General features: G+C 42.9%; 2 protein-coding genes across 6 annotated transcripts in view; one reads left to right on the top strand and one right to left on the bottom strand.

The window, feature by feature from the left end:
- Positions 1-13,957, top strand: part of FAM149B1 (family with sequence similarity 149 member B1) — a 56,284-nt gene extending 42,327 nt beyond the window's left edge. For 2 of the 5 annotated variants that reach the window (XM_077454396.1, XM_077454395.1), the window contains 4 exons: positions 2,164-2,284; positions 6,170-6,251; positions 11,625-11,744; positions 12,514-13,957. In XM_077454396.1, the coding sequence (XP_077310522.1) occupies positions 2,164-2,284; positions 6,170-6,251; positions 11,625-11,744; positions 12,514-12,587 (397 nt within the window). In that variant the 3' untranslated portion in view covers positions 12,588-13,957. Of the gene's footprint in view, positions 1-2,158; positions 2,285-3,178; positions 3,215-6,169; positions 6,252-11,624; positions 11,745-12,513 lie in introns of those variants that run through there. The other 3 variants (XR_013262736.1, XR_013262738.1, XR_013262737.1) reach the window with 3 other exon arrangements.
- A 2,758-nt stretch (positions 13,958-16,715) lies between these two features.
- On the bottom strand, positions 16,716-26,933 carry DNAJC9 (DnaJ heat shock protein family (Hsp40) member C9). Its single transcript, XM_077454393.1, has 5 exons — positions 26,638-26,933; positions 21,803-21,943; positions 20,839-21,093; positions 17,554-17,640; positions 16,716-17,467 (listed from the first exon to the last, which is right to left on the bottom strand). Exons 1-5 carry the CDS (start codon positions 26,818-26,820, stop codon positions 17,348-17,350), a joined length of 786 nt encoding a protein of 261 aa, XP_077310519.1. The 5' UTR covers positions 26,821-26,933; the 3' UTR covers positions 16,716-17,347.
- Positions 26,934-27,826: the final 893 nt, after the last annotated feature.

Below are 27,826 nucleotides of genomic sequence, written 5' to 3'. Positions count from 1 at the left end.
GTGGTATTTAATCACCTCTGCGGTTTTTCGCTACAAACAAAAAGCGACTATTTTGCTCTAATACATATCCAACAAAAACAAAATTTAAAAACATTTATTCATCAGTTTAGGCTGATATATTTTCTTTTACATATTTTTGGTAAAAATATCCCAATAGGCATATATTGATTGGTTTGCGCAAAAGTTATCGGGATAGATTTAGGGACTTTTTTTATTGTTTTTACTAGTAATGGCGGCGATCTGCAATTTTTAGCAGGACTGCAACATTGCGGTGGAAAAATCTGACCCCAAATTACACTTTTTGGGAATCCGTGACATCATTACATTGATCAGTGCTATAAAAATGCACTGATCAATCTAAAAATGTCACTGGCAGGGAAGGGGTTAACACTAGGAAGCGATCAAGGGGTTAACTGTGTTCTCGGGTGTGTTCTAACTGTAGGGGGGGGGGGGGGTGGGCTGCTAGGGACATGACAGAGATCACTGTTCCCGATCACTGGGAACAGTAGATCTCTGTCATGTCCCCTGTCAGAACAGGGATTTGCCTTGTTTACAAAGGCAGATTACCATTCTGTCTCTCTACTAGGCGATTACGGGTCACCCGCGGACATCGAGTCCACTCCACCCGCGGCCATGCTACTACAGCTAGGGCTATTCAGGTAGGAGAGCCAACCTGCTGCCATATAACAATGGTGGCTGGTCGGCAAGCAGTTAAGGCAAGTAGTAGAATAATCTCTCACAGTTAGGGCCTCTTAAAGCCAGACTTACTTCTCAGACCAGGTACCTTACCCTAAAATAACCCTTTATTATTAACCTAAAAACTGTATGTGGACCACCTTCAAGAAGCTCATTCCCCACAGCTGTTACAGTTTGTACCGCCTCCTCCTCCCTTTTAAATCTTAAGCTCCATGGGCAGGGTCCTCCTAATCCTCCTGTATTGAACTGTATTGTAACTGTGCTGTCGTCGTTATTTTGTAAAGCAATGCACAGACTGTTGGTGCTATATAAATCCTGTATAACAACAATCGGACCAACTGCATTTTTGCCAGCACATTGCATAGCTCCCAACGGTCCCTGATTTCGATGGACTGTCCCTGATTTGGAGCAATGTCCCTCTGTCCCTTATTCCTTCTCATTTGTCCCTCATTTTGGTCTGATCTATATAGATGTATATAAAATGCACTTTTTATCTTTCAAAATGTGTTTTCCAGCGCTAAACCTTTCATCTGATTTCTAAATTGCTGCAATTGTAAATTCCATAAGCCAATATAAAAGGAATAGTAGTAAAAAAGCATTTGTGGGTTCAACCAATCTTGTTTTTTTGAACAATTCTCCTTTAAGGGGGAGTGACAAGGGGTGTGTCCTATGCCTGCATACTTTTGCTGATGGTCCCTCATTCCCATCTCAAAAAGTTGGGAGGTATGACATTGCAACATGCAGTAATGTGTTACCATGTGTTGCAGTGCACTGCAATGCAGGTGCATTATGGAGGTGCATTGGGGGTGCCATTTAAAATGAATGGCACAGAGTGCAGCCAATGCATATAAGGTGCGTTCTGCACAGTGGTGTGAATAGGCCCTAGAAGTCTTTTCTTCCTTAATGTAGTTTTTGCTTTTTTGGTGTAGAATAATATAACTAATCCTAATCTTAAAGAGGTGTTCCCCCTTAAAAAAAATAATTAAAAGTCAGCAGCTACAAATACTGCAGCTGCTGACTTTTAATAATCGGACACTTACCTGTCCCGGGGTCCAGCGATGCGGGGGAATGAAGCCCCACTTGTTCCCCCTTCCACTCAGCGGCACCGGCATTCTGACTGTGGGCACTGGGCGCCGTGATTGGCCGCGCAGTCATCTGGGACCTGTCACTTGTCCCAGATGACTGACAAGAGGGAGGGAGCGAGAGCTGAGCCCTTCCTGTGCTAATGGGGAAGTGATGTCACCAGCCCAGGCACTGTAGGAGGCAGACTACCAGGGACCCCCTAGCAACAGGCATTTAGAGGTGAGTTAAAAAAAAAAAAAAAAAAAAAATGTTTTTTTTTATTTTTTTAGGAATTTTAATGATTTTATTTTTTTTTTCTGTGGAACACCACTTTAAATTATTCGGATGAAAATATTAGTTGAACTTCTAGTTAAAACAAATTTCTTTATGTTTTGTTGAGGACAGTCAAACTGCAAATGACCAGCTGCCCTGCTCCCCAGTTCCATTCAACCGAAATAATCTGCTTCCACCTATCGGTACATCAGATACAGAATACCACTACTTACCTGGATCACAGAGACAAATGGTAACAATAAAGATATTATGTATATTTGGTCCATTCTGCAGTCAAATGGGTACACACTTTATACACACTAGCTACTGTCAGCATGGGCAGTAGAGCTAAACACTACAGTTCTGCTACTTGTATTGCTCAATAGAGTAATATGTGCTACTTGAGAGATCCACTTTGCTTATTGAGGGTTTTAGGATGGGTAACTTTCTGTAGAAAGGAGTTTTATGGTACTATTAGTCAGACTAGGTTATAGACTGCCAACAGGGTTAGTGATAGCTGAATTATAAAAGTGTATAAATGTATTAAAAAAAAAAAACTTAATAGTACATTGAACTCCACATTTAAAATGAAGACTTGAAAATGCATTCAGGAGGCACTACAACCTTCTCATTCCACCAGAGCTCCATCCAGGCACCTCTCCATCCCAAACAGCTCACTGCAGGCTCTTTTTTTTTTTTTATGTCACTACGGACATGTTTCTTAATGTCACCACTCATATTCAAGCCTTCCTGAATGCTTAAAAATCTGATAATGCAGGGGGCAGAGAGAATTTATAAAGACTTTGGGAAGTATACTACCAGGGTCCCTGTGCAGTGTTATCTGAATTGTTGCTGCAGATAACTCCTATTAACGTAAACCAAGTGAAGATTGTGTCACATATGGAGTATTTGCCGGATAACATTGCCAGTTCACTGATTGGTTTCACTTGGCACTTTTTAGGGCACAGTGGGTTTTATTCCAGTCATACATCATGTCCAAGAACCTGAATGAATGCAGCAGTCATAAAACTGACCCGGACACTAAACTGAACATTTACTGAAATGATTTGCTTCAGCTTATTGTTACATTTTAGCTAAAGTGGTTTTTCCCAAGTGTCTTTTTTTTTTCTTTCTTTGTGTATTTCAGGAGCTGTTTAAGAATTGAGAGCTGGGGATATGCTGTGTAGGTTTTTCATATAAAACATATTGTGAATTCTGCATTCTATCTCCAGTGTGTGTTTGTGATGGTGTGCTTCATGTGCTCACACATGGAGGATAGTCCTCAAATGCTTTCATGGATCTCACACTAAACACACTGTAAAAAGCTACAGAATGTTGACAGTGCCATGAAGTAGGTGTTGCGTAGTATACAAAGATTGTCCCGTTAAGCTGGAAGTACAACACTTTGGATTTCATTAAAGTGGAACTAAACCTATTTATCCTTTGCAGGAAAGGAAGCTGCCACCTTAGCCTCTGTTTGATCTGCAGTTGCTATGGTTCTGCCCATGTGATCAGCTTTGACATCAACCATTTGATGGCCCAACCTATTGGTTGAGAGCACAATCACCTGTGACAGTTATTCACAACATGCCTTAAATATAACTGTTGTGCTTTAAATTGATGGGTTTAGTTCCATTTTAAAGCTGCACTAAAGGCAGTTTATACTTACCTTTCTTCCAGCTGTCCCGACCCTCACCAGGATCTTTTCCCCTGTGCTGGTTTTTAGCCAGCTTCATTGGTTAGAGCATGATGACGCCACTCCTGCACATGTGTAAGCTGTAAGCTAATCTGCGCTGTGCAGGTCAGTTTACAGTACATGCCTAGGGATACTGCAAATAGGCAGGTAAGTGTATTTTATTGCATGTCTCTTCTGCAATAAAAAAAACTGCCTGAACGTAGCAAACAGCAGAACTTTAGTGCTCCTTTAAAGGAGAAGCACAGCCAACGCTCATTTGGCTGTACTTCTCCTGTGGATCACAAGAGTGCAGTTCATTCTGCCCTCCTGTGACCTGTTTTCATGTCTCAGAGCTGGTCCAGGCTTGGGAAAGATCGCAATCATATCTTTGGGATCTGCCCACCTGCCTTGGCAGCACTCCGCTCAGCCTCTTAGAGAGCCAAACTCACAGTCACCAGCTCTGCTCAGGATGCTCTGAGAACTGAGCAATCAGCGGTGTTTGATCGCTCGTTTCTCAGCTTTAAAGCCAGCGGGGGACAGATGCATCATTGGACTGATGCTGCATCCACCTAGGTAAGTATGATTTAAAAAAAAAAAGTTTCCATACTTCTCTTTTAAGTTGTAATTCTTAGACACAACCAAATGTAAGATATGGAAGGAAGTTTAAGTATAACACATCTGTAAAATAATTACCATATTGGCGTATAACACACACTTTTCCCCCCTGAAAATAGTGGGCAAATCATGTGTGCGTGTTATGAGCTGATATTTTACCTGGGCTACCTCGGAGGGAAGGGGGGGGGGGGGGGGAGGTGTCTCTGCCGGATTACACAGAGCGAGGATCTCCTGTTTACTCCACGGCCACTGTAATACAAAGTCCTGCCTTCTGGACTGGCTCCTATGATAGACATCACATGTCCGGGCATTGGACCAGTGTTATGTCTATCATAGGAGCTGATCCAGGAGGCGGGACTTCGTATTACAGTGTCCGCTGAGTAAACAGGAGATGCTCGCTCTGTGTAATCTGGCGGAGGCTACAGATGGGCACTGATCAGGATGCATTGATGGGCACTGGTGGGTCTGCAGATGGGCACTGACCCCTATTTTTCTACAAAGATTTTTTTCCCCTAAAACTTCCCTCTTAAAATTAAGGTGCGTGTTATACGCCGATAACTATGGTACTAAGAAAAACATTTTTTTTCTTTAAAGAAAAAACTGTCTCCCCTGTCAGTTTTGTATTGCTACCTGTGTCTCTGTTGCTGATTTTGCCTTACTTTCTGTATAGTATAACCACTGTGACAGTAATTGAGGATAAATCTTTCTAACAGAACCGCACATAGCAGTAAAACTGGGCAGTGGTTGTAATCCTTCCCCACTTTAAAACCAAGAAAGTTTACACTTTAAATAGAAGACTATCCCGAGCATTCTGGGTAAAACGGTGCTTGGGATTGGTTCCCTTTTCCACAGTGGCCAATAGGCTCTCTATGCATGGTGAAGACATATGGCTATACATTTTTTAACACAACTAATTTGGACCTTTCTATCCCAAGAGAGACATTGGGGTTGATTTACTAAAGGCAAATCCATTTTGCACTACAAGTGCACTTGGAAGTGCAGTCGCTTTAGATCTGAGGGGGACATGCAAGTAAAATAAAAAACAGCATTTTAGCTTGCATATGATTGAATAATAAAATCAGCAGAGCTTCCCCTCATTTCAGATCTTCCGCTCAGATCTACAGCGACTGCACTTTCAAGTGCACTTTCAGTTCACTTGCAGTGCAAAGTGGATTTGCCTTTCGTAAATCAACCCCATTGATTCATTTGAATCCCAAAGAAATTTTGGAATCTTTTAAACTTCTTAACTTTTGACTTGTAGAGGGATTGTTCACACAGGGCTATCCACAGGGCTATCCTTAGGCAAATTTATTGAAGTTTTACAGGTTGGCAGGTCCCCAACCCTCAGCTGATGTCCTTAGATTCTCCAAACATGAATGTGTGTGCATGTGTGTCCCTTTTTATTCCTGCTTTCTCATCTGGATTGTCTTCTTTACAAACATGCGCATGTTGTGCTTATTATGTCCTGCCATATTTGTGATCTCATGCTTGATTCATTAAAATAGGAACAGGATTTTGTGAGTGAGGACATGTATAAGCATTTAGCAGGTGTTAGTCCAGTGTCTGACACTGTAAAAATGTGTCGGGCTTGTTATCAACCCCTCTGCTTTTTTTTTTTCTTGTTCAAACCTACTCAACAACAAGACACTGAGCAGTGGCCATACACATACCCAGTTCTTTAAATCTTTTACACATGATTATGGGAGGGATAGTGGCCCATAAACAAATTGTTTTATTTACAGCATACAACTGGTCATATGGGCAATGAAAATGCAAATCATACCTAGCAGAGTTCTTCTTTAAAATGTTAAATGTTCCATTGACTTTATTGTGCTTTGTATTTTTTAGCCAGATAACCCCCTGGGAAGATCATTTGTAAATTTAGACCACCCAAATCTACTTCGCCAAAGGAGAGGGTCTGATGAAATAGGTAATGTTTACTAACCCTGTACAACATGGAGTACACTTCTTAAGGCATGCGTGTTTTACAGCAGTCACCACATGGGCTTCCTAACACACCACAAAGGACCAAGAATCATGCATGAGGAATTTTTGGCAGTGCAGTGCCTCTATGGCTCTTAGGCTGGACTCAGCACCGTATTTCAGCAATGCACCCTACATGCATTGATGCATTACAGTGCCATTCATCCTGAATGGAACCCAATGCACCAGCATTGCAGTGCACAGTAACACACAAGAATTTACTACCAGACATTGTGGTGGTACACTACGTCAGAAAACAAATTTCTGTCAACTCTGGTGCCTTGGCAGCCCATTCAAGATGATTAGGCTGTCTTGACCCAATGCACCAGAATGGACAGATCAGAATGGGCACAAGTTGTTGATATCAATGTTGTTTAAAGGACAACTCAAGGTAAATATTTAAAAACAACCCCTAGTCCTGGTATGTTTTGAAAAATTTCACAATTATTTAATGCATTTTCAACATACACATAGTATTTTACTTAGATAAATGAGGCATATCCATGGTCTATGGGTCACCCACTCAGCGCTGTAACGAAAATGTAAGCGTAGGATCGTTTTGCCTTAGCAAGATGTGATGTGATCTGTAGAAGTAGTGTAACTGTAGATGTAGTTTAATTCTGGGTTATTAAAAATATAGTATTCTATGTCAGTCATGCACATATGTTCTTTCATTAGCATTTGAAAAGAACAGAGCCAGTTTTCTAGGATCAAAGTGACACCTAGATGCCAATAAAGTTCCCATTAGAGTAAACATAGGTTGCCACCTTCCAGACGCTTTATTAGCTGCTGTTGCCCTTCTTTGTACTCGCTTCCAATACATCCTTCCTGAGGACTGGTGCCCAGAACTGGACAGCATACTCCAGGTGTGGCTGGACCAGAGTCTTATAGTGCGGGAGAATTATCATTTTATCTCTGGAGTTGATCCGCTTGGCATTGCTGAGCCTATCTTCTACTAGGACCCCCAGGTCCTTTTCCATCCTAGATTCCCCCAGAGGTCCCCCCCCCCCCGTGTATATATTGCATTCATATTTTTGCCACCAAATGCATTATTTTACATTTTTCTACATTGAACCTCATTTGCCATGTAGTTGCCCACCCCATTAATTTGTTCAGATCTTTTTGCAAGGTTTCCACATCCTGCGGAGAAGTTATTGCCCTGCTTAGCTTAGTATCGTCAGCAAATACAGAGATTGAACCGTTTACCCCATCCTCCAGGTCGTTTATGAACAAATTAAATAGGATTGGTCCCAGCACAGAACCCTGAGGGACAGTGGCGTAACTAGAACCTTCAGGGCCCCGATGCAAGAAACCATGAAGGGCCCCCCTGAACCCCAGCCAGGGCCCTTCCCTCCAAGTCCGGCGCTGGAACTCCAGGGCGGGGTCACAGGTATGACCTTTGTGAGCTCTGTAGTTCCACCACTGGTATCAGTAGTTTTTTATTTTATTTATTTTTTTAAATTTTTTACATTTTTAGTGCCCCATTGGGGGAATGTCCCTAGGCAGGATGGGGTTCCTGTCCCCAGAAGAGATGAGGTCCTTTTCTCCAGGGCAGAAGAAGTTCCTGCCCCCAGGTGAGAAGGGGTCCCTGTCCCCATGTGAGAAAGGGTCCCTGGCTGGGGAGAACAGACATCGCACTGAGCGGCAATGATGGAGCAGGAGAGGGGTACTCTGAGGAGCCGGCCGAGGACACGGGTCATGCGGGGAATGCACAACTAAAGAGCAGCCAGTGCGATAGTGGAGCATGGAGCTCTGCTAGTCACCCTCCACCTCCAGCCACCCGTGTGCATGGTGCACTGGTACCCCTAGCTGCCTATGCTGCTGCCGGCCATATGTAGAGGGGGCTGCATGGGCCCCCTGCATCACAGGACCCAGTTGCGGTCACGACTGCTGCACCCCCTATAGTTACGCCCCTGCTGGGGGACCCCACTACCCACCCCTGACCATTCCGAGTACTCTCCATTTATCACCACCCTCTGGCTACAAGGGTGAGTTCAGTTTTCAATCCATGTATTCACCCTATGGTCCGTGCAAACTGACCTTTTTTTGTACAGTAAACGTTTATGGGGAGCTGTGTCAAATGCTTTTGCAAAATCCAGATACATCACATCTACGGGCCTTCCTTTATTTAGATGGGAACTCACCTCCTCATAGAAGGTTAATAGATTGGTTTGGCAAGAATGATTCTTCATGAATCCATGCTTCATGAATCCATGCTGATTACTGCTAATGATACCGTTCTCATTACTAAAATCTTGTATATAGTCCCTCATCATCCCCTCCAAGAGTTAACATACTATTGATGTTAGGCTAACTGGTCTGTAATTCCCAGGGATGTATTTTGGGCCCTTTTTAAATATTGGTGCTTCATTGGCTTTTTTCCAATCAACTGGTACCATTCCAGTCAGTAGACTGTCAGTAAAAATTAGGAACAATAGTCTGGCAATTACGTCACTGAGTTCCCCAAGTACCCTCGGGTGCAAGCCATATGGTCCCGGTGATTTATTAATGTCCTTCCTCATTCTTTATGGGGCCAATATGGTCTGTCCTCCCTTTTTTACTGTTTGTATACTTAAAGAATTTCTTGGGATTTTTTTGCTCTCCTCTGCTATGTGTCTTTCATGTTCTATCTTAGCCGTCCTTATTGCACCCTTACATTTCTTGTTGCATTCTTTATAAAGTCTGAATGCTGATGAGGATGATCCCTCAACCTTGTATTTTTTGAAGGCCTTTGCTTTTATATGCATTTCTCCTTTGCTTTTATATTCTTATATTTTATATTAAATATATTTTATATATATTTCTCCTTTGCTTTTATATGCATTTTTACATTGGAGTTAAGCCATACAGGACTTTTGTTCGCTCTTTTAAATTTATTATGGGATGCATTGGCTAATGCCCTTATTTAATATGCTCTTAAAGCAAACCCATCTCTCCTCCATGTTCTTTGTTCCTAAGATTTTATGCCAATTTATGCCTTCTAGCAAGGTTCGTAGTTTAGGGAAGCTGGCTCTTTTGAAATTCAGTGTCTTTGTATTCTCCTTATGTTTCCTATTTGTGTGATTTACACTGACGCCAATTGACCTGTAATTGCTGTTATCTAAATTGCCCGTATTTCCACATCTGTGATCATGTCTGTATTGTTGGTAATCAGTAGGTCCAGTAACGCTTTATTTCTAGTTGGTGCATCAACCATCTGACTAGTAAAATTGTCCTGCAAGACATTTAGGAACTGGTGAGCCTTAGATTAATGCGTAGTTCCCTCCGCCAAGTCTGTCTGGAGAGTTAAAATCCCCCATTATGATAACACTTCCCATCCTTGTTGCTAATCCAAATTGTGATAGGAGATCTGTCTCCCCTTCCTCCCTCAGGTTAGGGGGCCTATAGCATACTCCCTGTATTAGTTTCCCCTTAGCTTCATCCCTTTTGGAGCTCTACCCACAAGGATTACACCTCCTCCCTAGCTCCCTTAGTGATGTCATCTCTCACATTCACTTGATATATTGGCATACCCCTCCCCCTTTTTTACACTCTCTATCCTTGCGAATAAAGGGTATACCCTTGAATGTTTGCCAGCCAATCATGAGGGCTGTTGAACCAGGTCTCTAAAATTCCCACAAAATCCAAATCCTCCTCGTACAACAGTATCTCTAGTTCTCCCATCTTGTCTGTCAGGCTCCTGGCATTGGTGAACATGCCACGTAGTTTAGACCGGTTGCATATTAGCCTCTTATTGGGTGTCCTGAGATTGCAACTAGGACTTCCTACTAAACTTACCTTGGGTTTATGTGCTTTGGTCAACCTACCATTAATGCCCCCAATACTATCATCTGGAATATGTTCACACTGACTATCTCTCTACCTCTGGACCCTCCCACCTCAGCGCCTAGTTTAAAAACCCCTCTAACTTTTTGACCATCTTCATTCCCAGCTGATCTGTACCCTCCTCATTTAGGTGCAGTCTGTCCCTTCTATAGTACTGGTCATCGACTGAGAAGTCGGCCCAGTCCTCCAGGAACCCAAACCCCTCCTTACTACACCAGCTGTTCAGCCACTTGTTTAATTCCCTAATCTTCCTCTACCTTTCTGGTGTGGCTCAATGTACCGGTAGTATTCCTGAGAATACTGCCTTGGAGGTCCTTTTCCTCAATTTAGCTCCTAAGTCCCTAAAATGGTTCTTTAGACACTACATCTGCCTCTGACTTTGTCATTGGTGCCAACATGCACCATGACAGCTGGGTCTTCCCCAGCCCCTCCCAGTAATCTGTCCACCAGATCCGTGATGGGCCAAATCCAATCGCCCGGTAGAGAACATACTGTTCGGCACTTCAGGTCTTTGTTACAGATTGGCCTCTCTGTCCTTCTAAGAATTGAGTCCCCTACCACCAGAATCTGTCTATCCTTTCCCTTCCCCCCACTCTCACTGGAGTTCTTCCCCCGGCAGCTAGGAGAGTCCCTAAGCTCCAGCAGTGCTGGTCCCTGACTCGTTTCACCAATGTCACTCAATAGAGTGTACTTATTGGGATTCTCCAGCCCTGGATCGGCCTCCCCCTCTACCCTTCCTGACTGTCACCCATCTACTCTTTCCTAGTGCCTGCACCTCTTTGTCTCCACCCGCCTCTGTGCTAGCCCCTGCCGGCACCTGTCGTGTACATTACTGGCTCTCATTTAGTGTTGAGGGTCTTCTCAAGGCTGACAGTTGCTTCCACAGATTCAGAACCTGGGCTTCCAGGGAAACAATACGCTTACATTTTGCACAGCAGTATTCACCCTCGATCGGATGACCAAGGAGCACATACATGCAACATGTACGAGTTGCCTCTCCACACCCGCCGGGCATCATACCTATTAAATTTAATGAGGATTGGGGATTATACCCTGACCAAATTACCAACTAGCATAACAACTAGCTTCCTGACATTAATACTCAACAAGACAATACACAGGTACTCACAGAACTACGCGCACTTGCAGACCACTCGCAGACCTACATGCACTTGCAGTACACAATACACAAGTACTAATGATCCACACACACTACTCAGACAACACTCAGGTACTCACACTACACAGGTACTATGACCTCTGTTATAACCTCCTGTTTTAAACTCTGTTTTTTAACTCACCACTTAGAGCAGTTCCACTTGGTCTAAGTTCCAGCAGGCTCAAAGATGAGCAGGCATACATGTGAACGATAAGCATGATGAAACCCATAATGTCCTACAGTGCTATAAATATTTCTTGCTGTGCTAAATATAGGTTGTAGAGTGTATTTTGTTAAAATAACAATGTTCGTTTTTTTTTTTATTTCTGTGTGTAGATTCCATTAGCATTGGTGTGACTGGCATTGGTTTAGGTATTGGCAGTTCATCAGCCAGTTCAGTGCAATGGAGCCATTCAATCTATGATCGGAAAGACAACAGCGAAGAGCTACTCTCAGGTAAATGTTAGTTTGAGTACTTATTGGCTTAAAGGATAAGTTCACTTTAAAAAAATAAATTAAATAATTGACATTTTCTTGCAGGTAAAAAAAAAAGTGCAGGTCTCCTGCAGATCTGTCAGTGTATCTGTGTGCCCATATATCCTGTACAGGCAAGCAAATACACCAACAGGAAGAATCGGTGAACTACCACAGTGCTTCACGTGGTAGTTCATTGATAAATACAAGCCGGCAGCCACAAAGCATGATGCAACCATGTGGGCGGAGCTCTGATTATTTCAAAAAGTGACAGCGAGTATGGGGATCTTGTCCCTGTACTGCTGTCAAGGGGCGGATGGAGCAGCGGCTGCAGCATTGGGAAATGGGTGGAACATGTAACATGTAACATGTAACATGTAACATGTTCCCAAAGGTGAAATTATCCTTTAAAATAGATTATGGGGTAGATTTACTAAAACTGGAGAGTGAAAATACTGGTGCAGCTCTGCATAGAAACCAGTCAGCTTCCAGGTTTTTCTTTGTCAACTTAATTGAACCAGCTGAAGTTAAAAGCCACAGCTGCACCAGATTTTGCACTCTCTACTTTTAGTAAATCAACAACCATGTTTAATAAATTACAGCTTTTTAACAGTTACACAATATGCATATTGTCTACCTATGGAGTATCTAGCTAGTGTTTGAGATGTAATTTTCATGTTTTGAGCGTAGAAGAAATCTGACTGTAGTTCTATTTTCTTATGTTTTTATTTTTTTATTTTTTTTTTTAAAGGTAATCCACTCCACCTAACACTCAAATCTCAAAGTCGTAGTGGAGCCCTTGCAAGAAGCAGACAAGGACTATAAATAGACTAATGCATGGCACATGGGATTAGTCCTTCACAGCATAAAGACATAATTTAGCGGATGCCAAATCGTAGAACTGTGTACAGCACAGTTTATGAATGGTAGGACTGTCACTTGTGGATTAAAGTCTGACAGCTAGTTAATCAGATGTTAAACCAGTACGATTAGAGTGCTTACTCAGTGACACTCCACTAGCTGCTGCATCAAGCAATACATTTATACTCAGGATAGCCTGGATGTTAAGAAATATATATGTTCAAAGCTACAACCTAGTTTTAGAAGTTATTAATGGCTTGAGAGAATTGAAAAGAATATGAGAATTGTTCTTGTATTATAGCAGTAATGGCGAACCTTGGTGATGTTTTGGAACTACATTTCCCATGATGCTCATGCAGTGTAGTTGAACATCATGGGAACTGTAGTGCCAAAACATCTGGGGTGCCAAGGTTCACCATCACTGTATTATATGGTCAGAGCAATGCTGGAAAAACAAGGTCTGAATCCCTGTTGGTGTACCTGTTGGCTCACAAAACTCAACGTTGCCCAGCTCAAAGGCAAATGAATTTGTTCACATAAAGTGAACCCGTGCGTTTCCTATGCAGGGCTAGTCAACAACTTCACCTAATACTGTCCTCCCTTTCGTTATACTTACCTTCATTTATTTTATCTTAAAGAAGCAAAGCCCCAAAAATCATTTGTAAAAATATAGGTGGGCACATTCCTGTCCACCTCAGTTGATTTGACCTGCTTTGTGTCTCTTTGAACTTAGTAGGGTTGATTTACTAAAACTGGAGAGTGCAAAATACGGTGCAGCTGTGTATGGTAGGCAACTGGCTTCTAACTTCAGCTTGTTCAATTGAGCTTTGACAATAAAAGCTGGAAGCTGATTGGTTTCTATGCAGAGCTGCACCAGATTTTGCGCTCTCCAGTTTTGGTAAATCAACCCCAGTAGGTCATATAAAGAGGCGTTTGCAAGTAAAGGAGTTACGCAGCCTTTTGCTGTCAACAATAACTGCTGTGTGCACAAGCCCGACCTGGCTCTGGTGTTGGCACACATAAGGTTAGAATATGCAGTTGGAGGTGGGCTTGTTAGGTGAACCTGTTACTTAGCCCTGAATAGGGGAAAAGGTTCAGGTGAACTCATCCAAAACATTTGTTTTATGCATTGCTGGCAGGTTGAGTCACTTTAGCTATTTCTAGCTCTTGGTGACTCAAGTTCCAAGATATACAATGGGAATTTTCAGTTCCACCTTATGACCTCCTTCATTACAATGCCAAAAGGTGCCATGCAACTTTAATGTGGAAACAAATAACTAATGTGTCCAACCATGAGAGAGTGACTTCATTATGTTGTGGAAGGGGGCAGAAACTGAAACAACTGTAGGGAAATATCAGCACTTGAGTCCATTGAATGAAGTTTGGCAACTGCAGGCACCTGCAACTTTGGTGGTACAAATACATCTGCTGCTTTAAAAGGGAAGCTCTCTGGATAAGAATATGGGAGCTACCCCCTTAGGCTGGGCTCACACAGGTCTGGCTGTGGTTTTGCAGTCTGGAGCGGTTTAGTTCACTGGTTCAGGTACAAATGTTTGCCTGAATTTGAACCGGACCCAAAAATGCACTTATACATCAGTACACACACACACACACACACACACACACACACACACACACATATATATATATATATATATATATATATATATATATATATATATATATATATATACACACACACATAAATAGGACAGGGGGACATGGTTACAGTTTTGGGGGGGGTCTGAACGAAGTAGAAGGAACATAATCAGTATGAACAGCAGATCTGTCCGTTTACATTGACAGATCTCCGTTCTGTCTCTCAGGATCACAGAGCTCTTAAACCGGCCAACGTACAGCTACGGAAATTCTCCCAGGGGAGCCAACCTGCCACAGTATAACTGCAGCGGCTGGTCCTTAACTGGTTAAAACAACTAAAAGGCAAAACTTTAGTTTTAGACAGAGTGGAGAGGGATTAGAACCCCTGTCAGGTTTTTATCGCTGTCTGTGCTCCCGTTAAGTTTATTCCCTCGGTTTGTCCCATTTACCATTATAAATTGAAAGTAAAAGATGATCTCAAATTTTGGGTTGTCCCCAGGATGGTAATAGAGGGAAAATATTCCAATAGAGACACTAGTGCTGGGGGTCCCCAAGGAATTCCCTTAATTTGCAGGAATTTCCTGTTTGGATATGTGACAGGAAGTGAAGGGAAATCACCATGGGACACAGATGGTGGGGAAAAAAAAAAAAAAAAAAATCTGAGAGGGGTTGTAACCCTCCCTTGCTCTATCCAAAATGAAAAAGAAAAGTTTTGCCTAAAGTTCTTCTTTAAAAGCACCTGTGCAAGAGGAAAGGAAAACCTGCAAATATGGCCTGTGGGGGTACTTGAGGACAGGGTGGAGAACCACTGCCTTAGACAACTAGCATTTTCAGAAAAGAATTGGCAGACAACCACCTTGTGACCCTTAAAGGTTTAATTTTATGATTTTTCCGAGAGAGAGAGAGAGAGAGAGAGAAGCCAGGACCAAGGTAGAAAGGACTTGCATAATTCCTTTTTAAGAATTGGCAGCACCAAAAGATATGAAGTCCACTATCGCTGACCGGCTCTGGTCACAAACCCTGGACAAGCAAGCCAAGTCAGATCACCCAATATACATGTGTGTTTCATGTTAGTGACTGAAAGTAAAAAAAAAAAAAAAAAAAAAAAAAAAGTTTTTAACTCTCTCTCTCTCTCCCCCCCCCCCCCCTTCAGATTTTGCAGCGACATTGTCCACAAAATTTTGTCTGCAAAAGGATGTCCCTTTGCTCCATTCTGAAAAAAAAAAAAAAAAAAAAAGTTTGAAAAAGTTAGCGTTATATTTGAAAGATAATGGTTGTTTGCCTAGTTTTACACTGGCTATAGCATTATATTTGTGTCCTACTTAGGAGTAAACGAACTTCCCCCTTACTGTTAATGGCTGGAATTCAGGTTCATTTACATTTTTTCCAATGGTAAAAAAGTTTTACTTAGCATGCCAAATAAAGAAATTGCAGTAACATGTCAAATATTTTATGGCTATTTGCTAACACCATTATTTTTGTTACCCCCCAACCCTGTAAATATTTTTTGTACAAGAAGTTTAAATAAAAAGTGCTTTCCAATTTTGTTATTCTGTAACAGTGTTTGTTTACCCCCAGCACTTCATATTCCTGATATGTGCCTGCTGTACCATGTACTTGTATAAGAATATATCCTGTCCTTTCTATTAAAGCGGAGGTCCACCCTAAAGTGGAGCTTCCGCTCATTGGACCCCCCCCCCCCCTCCGGCGCCACAATTGGCACCTTTCAGGGGGGAGGGGGTGCCGGTACCTGTACAGTACAGGTATATGCACCCACTTCCGGCGTAGATTCTGCAGAAGCTACGCCCCTTTCCAAAGGTCCCCCGCTACCTGCTGGGAAACACACGGATCCCAGAGACAGCGGGGACCATCCTTACTGCGCAGCGCGACTCGCGCATGCGCAGTAGGGAACCGGGAAATGAAGCCGCAAGGCTCCACTTCCTGATTCCCATACCCAAGATGGCGGCAGCAGCACCCGAGGGGCGATCGAGAGATCTGCTTCGGGTGACGACATCACGGGCGCACTGGGTGGGTAAGTGTCATTATTTTAAAAGTCAGCAGCTGCAGTATTTGTATATAAAAAATATAAAGTATATAAAAAAAAAAGTGGACTCCCGCTTTAATTCCTTTGTGTGCCCACCAATCCCTCTGCATTCCTATTAAAAAACTGACCACAGTTGGTAACTCAGCCTGCTCTCCTCCAATGATCAGACTTGTCCTGACACGCCCCTCCTGCACAGCCTGGTACCAGGAAGCTCAGCTGCTTCTCCTTCACCAGCTCTTATTCTTCAGCTATGAACAGAGGGAATGCGATCACACAAAAAATAAAAAAAATAAAAAAATAAAAATAAATAAAAATAAAAAAAAATAAATAAAAAAAAAATAAAAAAAAAGGGGGGGGGGGGGTTTGGGTGTAAGGGGCATTTATAATTTTTTATTTTTTGTTATATCTATACAAGTTCAGAATTCTGTGTGAGAAGTGGAAAACGGAAACATTTTCAACTATTTTATTGAAAAAAAAAACAAAGTGGAATTCCAAATATTATAAGTTGCAAAAGCTTTTGATTAGGCAAGACAAAATACACACATTTACAAACGTTTGCTATACAGAGACAAGTGCTAACGGTTTTTTTTGTTTTTTTAAATAGTGTGCTTAAAATACCTTTACATGTTTTAGGGAGTCTGGGTTATAAAAGCAAAAACAAGGGAAGTGTTAATTACAGCAACTTAGCTGACTTCCAGCTGCAGTTAAATTTTACCATCTAATCAGCTGACATATTTAATACACATTTTTCTTTCCTAATTTTATAAAGTAATCCATGCTAAAAAAAGGTAACTGTAGAAATATACAAATGTACATTTAACAAAGTCAGAATGGTTTACTATTGCATCAGACTCAAAAAATATTCTTCAAGCAACAATCCCACTTTGTACACACAAACATGTACAAAACATACAGGATATGAATAACTAAACATTAAGTCCGACACGCATCCCCCAACAAGTTCTGTTGACTTCTACTGCTACACTGGTAGTAACAGGCTTGCGGAAAGAAAGGTAGAGACGAGGTCGTCTGATGATAAAGCATTTGTATTTCTATTACTGAAGTATTGAACAACAAAATATCACTTTTTTCCTTTTTTTGCCCCTGTGGTTTTTTTCCCTTTTTTGGAATTGTTGCAGTATTTCGCTTCCAATTGTGCCATAAAACCATCAAGATCCTTTTCTCGATCCTTCTGCTTTCTCTACAAAGGGGGGGGGGGAATAAAATAAAAATATTAGATACATTTAGAAAAGAAACCTAAGAGCCAAGGGCCCTGTGCTCTCTTACTTGAATTAAAGCTTTTAAGTCATCTTCTTTATCACCCAGTCCCAATTCTTTTTTCATTTCCTCTGCTTCTTGGGCTTCTTCAGCAGCCTAAAAAAAAAAAAAAAAAAAAAAAAAAAAGACAGTATTTTGTATTAAAAGAAACATTAGGAACACAAGTGCACATTATGGTTATGTTAAAGAAAATAAAATAAAATGTATGTGTGTGTGTGTGTAATATATATATAAATATCCTCCTTTCCAGAGAACTTTCCCACCCCTTTCCTTCTATCCCTAAAAATTCTTAGGGCAGCAGAAACCCTGAACACCCTCCTCCAGGGCAAGAACCTGGGAATACAAAGGCTGCAGGCTTTGGCATTACTCCAAAAATCACAGCAGTGATGTGAACACATTAGAAGTGGGGTGTTCATAATAAAATGGTGGAAAGGAGGAGCATGCACTTTTTTTTACCCCAACATTCTGTGCCCACCTCTTTGCATCCGCACGTGCATAAGCTGTACTCACTCCTGTTTAGGGATGCGCCGAAATTTCGGCCGCCGAAACATATCGGTCGAAAATGGTGTTTTCGGCAAATTGCCGAAAGGAAAATCTTGCCGATAATGGGGCCGAAAATGGGTGTGGGGCCTGTGCGGGGCTCCACCCCCTGGTGCCGCCCATTGCACGGGTGTTTTCCTGGCTCGTCCTCCCTCCTCCTTTCCTCCCGCCCGACAGTGCGGTGATCTCCTTGTGTCACGGAGCTGTGCATTGAATTTCCCGGGCGGCTGCAGTAACAATGTCCCACCTCCTGTGACAGACGGTACACTGATCCAATGGCGGGACATTGAATCAGCGTGACGCGATTACAGGAGGTGGGACATTGTTACTGCAGCCGCCCGGGAAATTCAATGCACAGCTCCGTGACACACAGAGATCACCGCACTGATCCGGGCATGGGTAAGTGGAGATGCATGTGTTACATTGGATCCTTAATACATATTTGGTGGCAGTGTGCCTTAATCATTTTTAGGACAAAGTAATAGAACTAATCAAATTGATTACAGAGACCACATTGGTACTTGATGCAACATGCTGCTTACTGCATATATCAAACTGGCCCAAAAAAATTAAAATAAAGTACAAGTCTGAAACTATCTACCTCTGGCCACTTGTGTGAATGTAGCCATGCTATATAAACCAGGTCACAGGACAAAGGCTGTACTCCCTTTATTGGCCATATAAAAAAATAAAAATAAAATAATAATAATAATAATAATAATAATAATAATAATAATAATAATCTTGATTTTGACCCAGCTAGGTTTTTATTGCCATGTGATAGAATGGGGAAGGGTTAAGTTATTGCAAGTAGAGGTAACGATATGAGCATTCCCAATGGAAGTCTGTTGGAACGGAACCAGGTAGCTTGCTTGGGGCCAGTTCACACCAGATGCAGTTCCGTGTGCTTTTTTTTTTTTGCACAAAATGCATGCACAGTGTTTCCCATGTATTCCAATGGCTCTAGTTCACACCATGCAGTCAGTTTCTGCACCGGAAACTGACTGCATGGTGTGAACTAAAGCCATTGGAATACATGGAAAACACTGTGCATGTATTTTTATCAGGCAGGCTGCATCTGAGGGGAACTGGTGAGGCTGCTTTGATCTCTCCTGTACCGTGCCCGCAGTCTCTGACCATCTCCTGTACCGTGCACGCAGTCTGACCATCTCCTGTACCGTGCCCGCAGTCTCTGACCATCTCCTGTACCATGTCCCTAGTCTCTGACCATCTCCTGTATGAAAATATTTTTTAAAAACAGTAATTTTCGGTATCGGTGCTGTTTCGGTATCGGTTTTCGGCCTAATGCATTTTTCATTTTCGGTATCGGCTTCGGCACCAAAAAACCCATTCCGTGCACCCCTACTCCTGTTTAGTCATAGCACATCTGTATTGCAGAACTGAGCAGTACTTACACCTACAGCAAACAAAGTTCAGCACTGGGAAAAGCATTTACCAGATGTGCCCTTTATCAGTGTTTTGCTGTAGATCTCTGCCCATATTTTCTTGTGGACAGACTGCATCTTTTCAGTCTTTCCATGCTGCCCATGTCCAAAGCACAGATGCATGGGAAGTTATGATCAGAGCAGATGCTGGTGGACACTTGTGTCCATGAAGTCCCCACTGGAGACAGAGCAATCTAAAGCTAGACATGAAAAGAAAAATACCTGCAATTACCTGGATTAGGTAACACAAGCAGAGGCATAAAAAGGGAGAGACAAACACAGGCAACTAAAAGTTGTTCCTCATGTCTGCTTAACTTACTAGGAGAAAAAAAAATAAAAAAATAAAAAATAAAAAGAAGAAGTGTCTGTACTCATCTCTTCTACACTATGCTGCCAGACAGCTTGCAAATTGGAAGATTACTACATCACTGTGAACAAGCCATTTTTTAATAATAAAAAAAAAAAATTAACCATTTTAAACTGCATGGAGGTTACGTTCTACAGCCTTTTTGAAAAACAACCCGTGCTTAGAAGAGTAGTTAATGCGTATTTACATATACTTTCAACCACACGCACAACCACATGTATGTTTGTATCTACACTTCTGCCACTCTCCCTCAGCACTGGGGTGACATTAGCTGACTGAAAGAGAAATTGAGGGAGAAGAGATACATTGGAATCCTAGTCAGTACTAGCGTGCAAAAGTGTATTTACTTTGGAAGAATAAATCACCTACGTGTGAATGAAGCTGCATTGTGTAAAACTATTAAAATCGTTTTTTTTTTTTTTTTTACATATTAGAATGGGGTGCCTTGAAACTATCATTTTAAAGGGTGGCTTGACTGAAAAAAAAAAAAAAAAAAATTAAGTTGAGAATTGTTAAACCGTAACCCCTCTATTATGCCAATTTCCCTTCACTTTCTGTCCAGGAGACAGACAAAAGGATGTTAAAGGAAATCAGTTCCGTATGAGGACGCCTTCTCTTCAGCTGGCAATAAGTAGAATTGCGTTAAATTTTGGGTCTTAAGAATGATTGTTCAATGTTTTAATTGGTGGGGGTCAAATCAACAATTGTATTCTACCACACTGACAAGAAAATTCAAAGCAGCATGATAAAAGGAAAACAGGCATGCCATTTTCATTTAGTAATGATATAAAGTGTACACTGAACGTTAAAACGCAAATGATATTCAACTCACTGAATATACTAGGAATATTCATATGAACATTCTTACAAAACAGTCGTTTGAAAATCTACTAGTGCATGGCCAGCTTTAGAATGTCATCATTGAACAAGTGTGTCGCTTACCCTTTTCCTGCGCTGTTCTCGTTTCTTTTTGGGTTCTTTTACATACGTATCGTAAGTTGGAACTTCTTTCTTCTTAATGGCTTTCTGGATGATTTCTCTGATCCTCGGCTCATTATCAATATCAGCAAATATTACAGAGTCCATTATATTATCCATGTCTCCTTCAAAGTCCATATAAGCTTGTATAATATCTGCTCTCTCTTCATCTGATCCTATGTACTTTTGTTCATATGCTTGGATATCTTCCACAGTTATCTAACACGGGGAAGAAAAAAAAAAAAAAAAAAAGAGTAAATTCAATTAGGTATGGTCAGGTTGATCCTAATATGCTACATTCAGATTAGTACTACTAATATCAGCCATGTTCAACAGCTATATGAACAAAGCATAAAGTGCAATAACTTATAGTAACTAATCTTGTTGGGTGAATTGTCCAGTCCAATCACGAGTTTGGGCCGAACATTGGCTGTTCGTCCCGTTCATCCAACACCTGAATTTGCAGGGTGCTCACACCGCCAAATACCCTGCAATGCACTGCGTGCTGCACAGTGAATTTTGTGCCCTGATTGGGTAAAGCTTTGCCCAATCGGTGCAGTATAAACTGGTTAAGGAGTGGGGCCAGAAAGCCTTAACCAAAGAGTCATGGGCTGTGAATGGGTTTCTTCGCTGACAGCACATCCGCCCCCCAGCTGCATGCAGGCAGCCTATGGAAGTGGATGCAGATGTAGTGACCAAACAGCTGAATGTCAACATTTTATGGAGGAGCTGAGCCACGGTCCTGAACGAAGACTGTGCATCTGCATCCACTTTCATAGGCTGCCTGCACACAGAGATGCCAAAACGAATGCCTCCTCCATGCAGTGTGGGTGTTAGCACCTGTCTGAACAAGGCCTTCTTAAAAAAAATAAAAAATAAACATAGAATTGCTTTAAAACATTTGCCAATTCAGAATGTTGTAGGTAACCTTTTTAAACAGCAGACGCCAATATTCCTCCCAGTTACGGTCTTGAGAAATAGCATCGGACTCCTCATCCACAATTCCTTGCTCATCATAGACTGCTCGCTGTTCTTTGTCACAGAGAACTGAATACACTTTTCCAAGTATCTGTAAATTGAAGCATAGCCATTACACTTGAGATTCAGGTGCAAGTATAGCAAACCAAACCGATAATAAAAAGAGAACAGCTCACGAAACTGATTTTCACTTTCTTCATTGCTTGCACCACAGATTAAGTCAAAAATTGTGGTAAGATTCTGACAGACACGATATTGTGTAATTATCATTGATGCCAGGTTTTAAAGTGGTCCTAGAGGCAGAAGGTTTTTTACATGAGTGCAGCAGCCCACCTAATATTTTCCTGAGCCCTGATCCAGCAATGTACAGGAGAGCATTGGCTCACCTGTGTCTCTTCCCTCATTGGCACTCACAGCCATTGGCTCCCGCTGCTGTCAATGACAGCCAGTGAACCAATAAAGATAGCACAACTGTACTGGAACCAAGCAAATGGTATCAAGAATGCACTGGAACTGCGTATGGTGTGAACTGTAAAACCGATCTGGAATGTATCCGGAGTGCCCTAAAAATGCATGCTCAGCATTTTCCATGTATTCCAATGGCTCTAGTTCACATCAGTGCAGTCAGTTCCATTCAGTTTCTGGTGCAGGAACTGACTGCACTGGTGTGAAATGTAGCCATTGGAATACATGGAAAACACCGTGCATGCATTTTTTGCGCAGGAGAAAGGCGAATGGAACTGCATCTGGTGTGAACTGGCCCTCAGTAAGGAAGGAGTGTCCCTTCAGGCAGATTGGAGGCACCTGGGTGGAAATGGACAGCTTAGTTCATTTACTCCAGGATGCCCATAGAGCAGAGCGGGGTTTGCATGTCTGCTGTGCATTAACTGACCTGTAATCCGCCTGCTCTACAACATACTGCATTTTTTTATGCACTGGAAAGAACTTAAAATGTGTGCAAACGTACATGAACATGCACAAGCATAAGTAAAAGCAACTTAAACAGATCATGGTGTAAACAAGCCTTTAGGGACTGGATATTCACAGTCTGTCTGTCCTTAGCCCCCCCTTTACAGGGTCCACAGTCCCCCATTTAACCACTTGAGACCCGCGCTATAGCCGAATGACGGCTACAGCGCGGACCTCCTTTGCCGGGACTACGTCTACTGACGTCGTCCCGTGCACGAGCGGCCTGCACGCGCCCTGTGATCGGCGAGTCTATGAAACTCGCCTGATCACCGATCCGAGCAAGGGGTCGATCCCGACCCCTTACCACGTGATCAGCTGTCAGCCAATGACAGCTGATCATGTGATACAACGGAGCCGGTAATTGGCTATTATTCCTCCTCGCGCTGACAGCGCGAGGAGAAAAAAAAAAAAAAAAGAGCCCATCACCGGTGGCCGTGATCGGGACATCAGTCCCGATCACGGCAGCTTACCAGTGCCCACCTGCCCCCCCTCAGGAATAAATTAGTGCCCCCCGTAAGTGCCACCCACAATCTGCCTCAACAACGGTGCTGTATCCCAGCGCCACATATCCATGCCCATCAGTGGTACCCCACCAGTGCCGCCCACCAGTGCCGCCCACCAGTGCCGCCCACCAGTGCCGCCCACCAGTGCCGCCCACCAGTGCCGCCCACCAGTGCCGCCCACCAGTGCCGCCCACCAGTGCCCTTCAATGAAGGAGAAAAATGACCCGTTTGCAAAATTTTATAACAAACTATTAAACATGATTTTTTATTTTTTTTTATTTTGCATCTTTGTTTGTTTAGCAAAAAATAAAACTCCCAGCTGTAATTAAATACCACCAAAAGAAAGCTCCATTTGTGGGGAAAAAATTATAAAAATTTCATTTGGGTACAGTGTTGTATGACCGCGCAATTGTCATTCAAAGTGCATCAGCGCTGAAAGCTGAAAATTGGTCTGGGCATGAGGGGGGTTTAAGTGCCCAGTAAGCAAGTGGTTAAAGCAGTCCCAATGTCCTTCATTACCTTTCACATCACCCCCCCCCCCCCCCCTACAGTAATGTAATGGGGACTGCACAGTAGGGCTACAACCAACGATAATTTTCATAAACGATTAGTGTTTTGATTAATCGACAAATTGGATAATCTTAAAAAATAAAGTGTGGTGTATAATTTAGTTAATATGTAAAGTCTAAAAGACAAGGAAACGTATTCTTAAATATCCATATGCAGTGGTAAATATAAATAACCAACTACAGTAATTGTAATGCCTTCTATTACCCCCAATCTATCGGGCTCCACCTTCTCTGTATACAGATGCTGATCCGCCCTGCACAGAGTCTTTAAAGTGATTATTTTTAACAAACATGTTATACTTACCTGCTCTGTGTAATGGTTTTGCACAGAGCAGCCCAGATCCTCCTCTTCTGGGGTCCCCCGCTGACACTTTTGGCTCCTCCTGCCTTCAGAGTGCTTCAACAGCAAGCTGCAAAGTATAGTAAAAATTTCCCCTATAGCAAGGTAAAAAAAAAAAATTTAAATAAAAAATCTGCCTTTAGAACCACTGACTTTCTGCCAGGACTACATGTCCTATGAGGCATTGCTCCTCACACATTCACAAGTTCTCGGGCACTTACTGACATGTATGTACAGTGCACTGAGCTGTATGTGTGCTGCACTGCATTTCCTGATTTGTAAACAAATAATGCATTCTGTATGCAGGCCAACTAATCGATTATGAAAATAGCTGACAACTATTTTCGTAATCAAGTTGGTGATTAACCGATTAGATCACAGTACCCCTTGCAATCAGGGCCCCCAGCAGTGCTCCTCACTGCCCCATTTCAGTCTCTGACTCCCTTGCATAGTCCTACCTGTGGCAGGGTAGAGGCAGTTTTCAGCCGTGTGCCTCCTCCCTGGTCTCCCCGGCCTCGCATATAAACCTGGCAGCAGGGAAGGGGGCGAGAGGAGCTGCAAATATGGACAGAGGGTGGGAGCTGCCGTTAGTGGGTGATTACCCACTCATTAATATGAAAAACTTCCACTCTCCAGAGCAGATTTCCAGCTCCTCCTGCTGACAGGTTGAAATCGCCAGGGTGGGGCGACCCGGGAGAAGACATACAGGTTTAGTGACGCAGCCGCACAGCAGGGGGTGAGCTGCAACTGCAGTGTGTGATAGTCCTGTCTGGACTACAGTCGCTGCTCACCTCCCGCTGCATGGCCCATCCATCAACAGGCCGGTACATGGCCCGGGGGTTGGGGGCCCCTGCACTAGAGCATGTACGTTTTTGCATGTTCTGATTTGACAGCCTATTCATCAAAATGCACCAAGACATGCAAGAGAGTAGTGCAGGTACTACTTCTGCAAATCGCGCTGCGCAAAACTACATGGTGCAGTTTGGTCTGGTGGCCTCAAACATGCTGTGTTTGCAAATTGGTGCAATTGGGGTGCAAGTAACAATTAGGGACCTTCACAGTGTGTGCAAGGAGAGGGACAAAGCAGTATACACAGCGAGGGGGCAGTCTGTACAGACAGGTTCCTTCACTTGCCGATGCTGTCACTGTCAGCTTTTAAATGTAATTGCTGGCTTTTTTTTTTCCTTCTATGCTTTATAGCACAGAGAAGGAGCTGTCATTCGAGCCCACCACTGAATTAAACAAAGGGCGAACGATCCATATGTGTGAAAGGGGCCTAAGTGGTTAAACTGACCTCATTTACAGACTGAAGGTCATTCCTTTGATCTAAAACAGGGTTAGGCAACCTCGGCCCTCCAGCTGTTTTGAAACTACAAGTCCCATGAGACATTTCAAGACCCTGACAATCACAGGCATGACTCAGCGGCATGATGGGAATGTAGTTTCACCACAGCTGGAGGGCCGAGGCTGCCTACCCCTGATCTAAAAAGAAACAAAATTATACAGGGTTTCTTTTCGTCTCTCAGCCTGAGCAATGTTGTGATAAACTTGGCAGTTGAGGGGCGGCTGGTCAGCTCTGCACGAATCATGGAAATGTCAAATTAAGATTGTGAGGGGGTTGAAACAAGATTGTGATTTTTTTAATGATTAATCGTGCAGCTCTAATTTCCACACACACACACACACACACGCAGTAGGGCAAAAATCACATTTCAGTATCGCATTGCATTCCTGTTCAAAATGCATGCGTTTCTTTGCCATTCATTCTGTATTAACGCAAACTGCAATGTAGAGTATCGGTTTCGGGAGCATTTGGGCAAGAACCGATACACTGATACCAGTGCATCCCTACTTAACACATTCCTGTACATTTGGCAGCCAACTGAAATAAGTGGGTGGTTATAACAGAAGATACAAGAACGCAGACGTTCTAGTGTGAATCTGTTAAATAATGCATCGATGCAATAATGCAAACGATCTGTGCATGGTCGACATCACGCCAGCTGATCGGGAGATGAACTGGAGGGACGTTACGTCCTCCGTGGATCGCCTCAGTCAGTTCTCTGACGATCTGCACTATTCGATAGAACGCTACACCCGTGTACATCCCGCATAGAGCAGCATGTTCAGTGAATGTGACTTTCCTGCACTATGTTGTAGTGTGAATCGGTCCTCAAGAGGTGTGTGTGTGTGTGTGTGTGTGTGTGTGTGTGTGTGTGTGTGTGTCACAATGGAGAATGACATTGGAAGGTGGACATTGGTATGTGAATACAGGCTACGACTCCTATACCACCATCACACTCCCTATATACACACCATGTCACCTCTAACAACACACAGCCCTCTGTAATAATATACGGTATATCAGCGGCTTGTCCCCTCAGGATGAAGGCTCTGCTCTGACCTGGAACTTCAGTGTGGCCTCGTCCTTCTCCCCCTCGGACACCCGGTCCGGGTGAACCTTCAGCGAGGTTTTGTGATATCCACGGCGGACCTCGGCCTCCCCGGCCGTCCTCCTCACCCCGAGCACAGTGTACAGGTCGGAGCTCCCGAAGTATCGCTCACAGTTCTCCAGAAGTCCCGGCATTCTGTCTCCTTCCTTCTCCGTACACACAGCGACCCACAATAACACACACTGACCAGGCAATGACAGCTTTTGGCGGGTCTTTCAGGGCCGGGACCCTATTGGCTGAGAACTTTGTTTCCTTACGTCATTTCCGCTCCACGTTGAAAGCTTTATGTGTAGCGGAGAAGGCGGACAGTGCTTTGTAGACTTTTGGAGTCAAGAATAAAATGTGGGTTGTAAGAAAATCAGAGATTAAAGCGGAACTTCACCTGCAAAGGGAAGTTTAGCTTTATTTCCTTGCCTACACGTTTCGAGGTTTTTTTCTCCTTTTTTTTTTATTTTTTATTGGGGGATATCTGTTTCTGGAAGGTGCTCACTTCCACTTCCCCTGGAATTTCTTAGATTTAATCTCATTTAGCTTGTGCTTAGGTTGTTGCTCTGTGAGCTAAACATCAGCTCCCTCCCTTTCCCTTGATTTCCTATCCTACCCTTTATATTCAGTCATCAGTCATGTCTGGTCTATAGGGTTGCCACCTTTTCTTTAAGTCAAACCCGAACACTTTAGCGTATACTATATATATATATATATATATATATATATGCAGAGTTCCCCTTTTAAACCTGAATCCACAGAGTTCCCCTTTTACATCTGAACTTGCAGAGTTTCCTTACACTGTAAAGGGAGACTCTGCAGACTGATGTAAGGGAGAACTCCGGGGACTCTGACCTAAGGGATGCTCTGGGAACCCTGATTTAAGGGGGAACACTGAGAACACATTACACTCTTGGCTTAGACAACTACAGGCAGCAACCCTGCTGGGAAGACAGAGTCTGGTCTGAATAATGTGTCCGGGTTTCAGGTGGTCTGAAACCTGGACACATGATTCAAAACCCGAACTGTCCAGGGGAATCCCGGACAGGTGGCAACCCTACTGGTCTAGGAGGATGGAAGAAGACGAGCAAAGACAGTCTGATGAATGTGTGACAAGCAAGACAGTAAAATGTACGGCAAATCAAAGGACTTACC

This window comes from Lithobates pipiens, unplaced genomic scaffold (assembly GCF_037356315.1).
Source record: "Lithobates pipiens isolate NorthernLeopardFrog02 unplaced genomic scaffold, aLitPip1_a1.2 Scaffold_25, whole genome shotgun sequence".
Lineage (NCBI taxonomy): Eukaryota > Metazoa > Chordata > Amphibia > Anura > Ranidae > Lithobates > Lithobates pipiens.
The sequence above is the reverse complement of the archived record's forward strand: the minus strand, read 5'-3'. Positions and strand labels throughout refer to the sequence as shown.

Excerpts from the sequence above, each read along its gene's own strand:
- DNAJC9 (XM_077454393.1), bottom strand. The coding sequence starts at position 26,820 with ATGCCGGGACTTCTGGAGAACTGTGAGCGATACTTCGGGAGCTCCGAC. Across the intron at positions 17,641-20,838 it reads GAGAACAGCGCAGGAAAAGG|GCTGCTGAAGAAGCCCAAGA; the intron begins GTAAGCGACACA and ends TTTTTTTTTTAG. Across the intron at positions 17,468-17,553 it reads ACTTAAAAGCTTTAATTCAA|AGAAAGCAGAAGGATCGAGA; the intron begins GTAAGAGAGCAC and ends CCCCCTTTGTAG.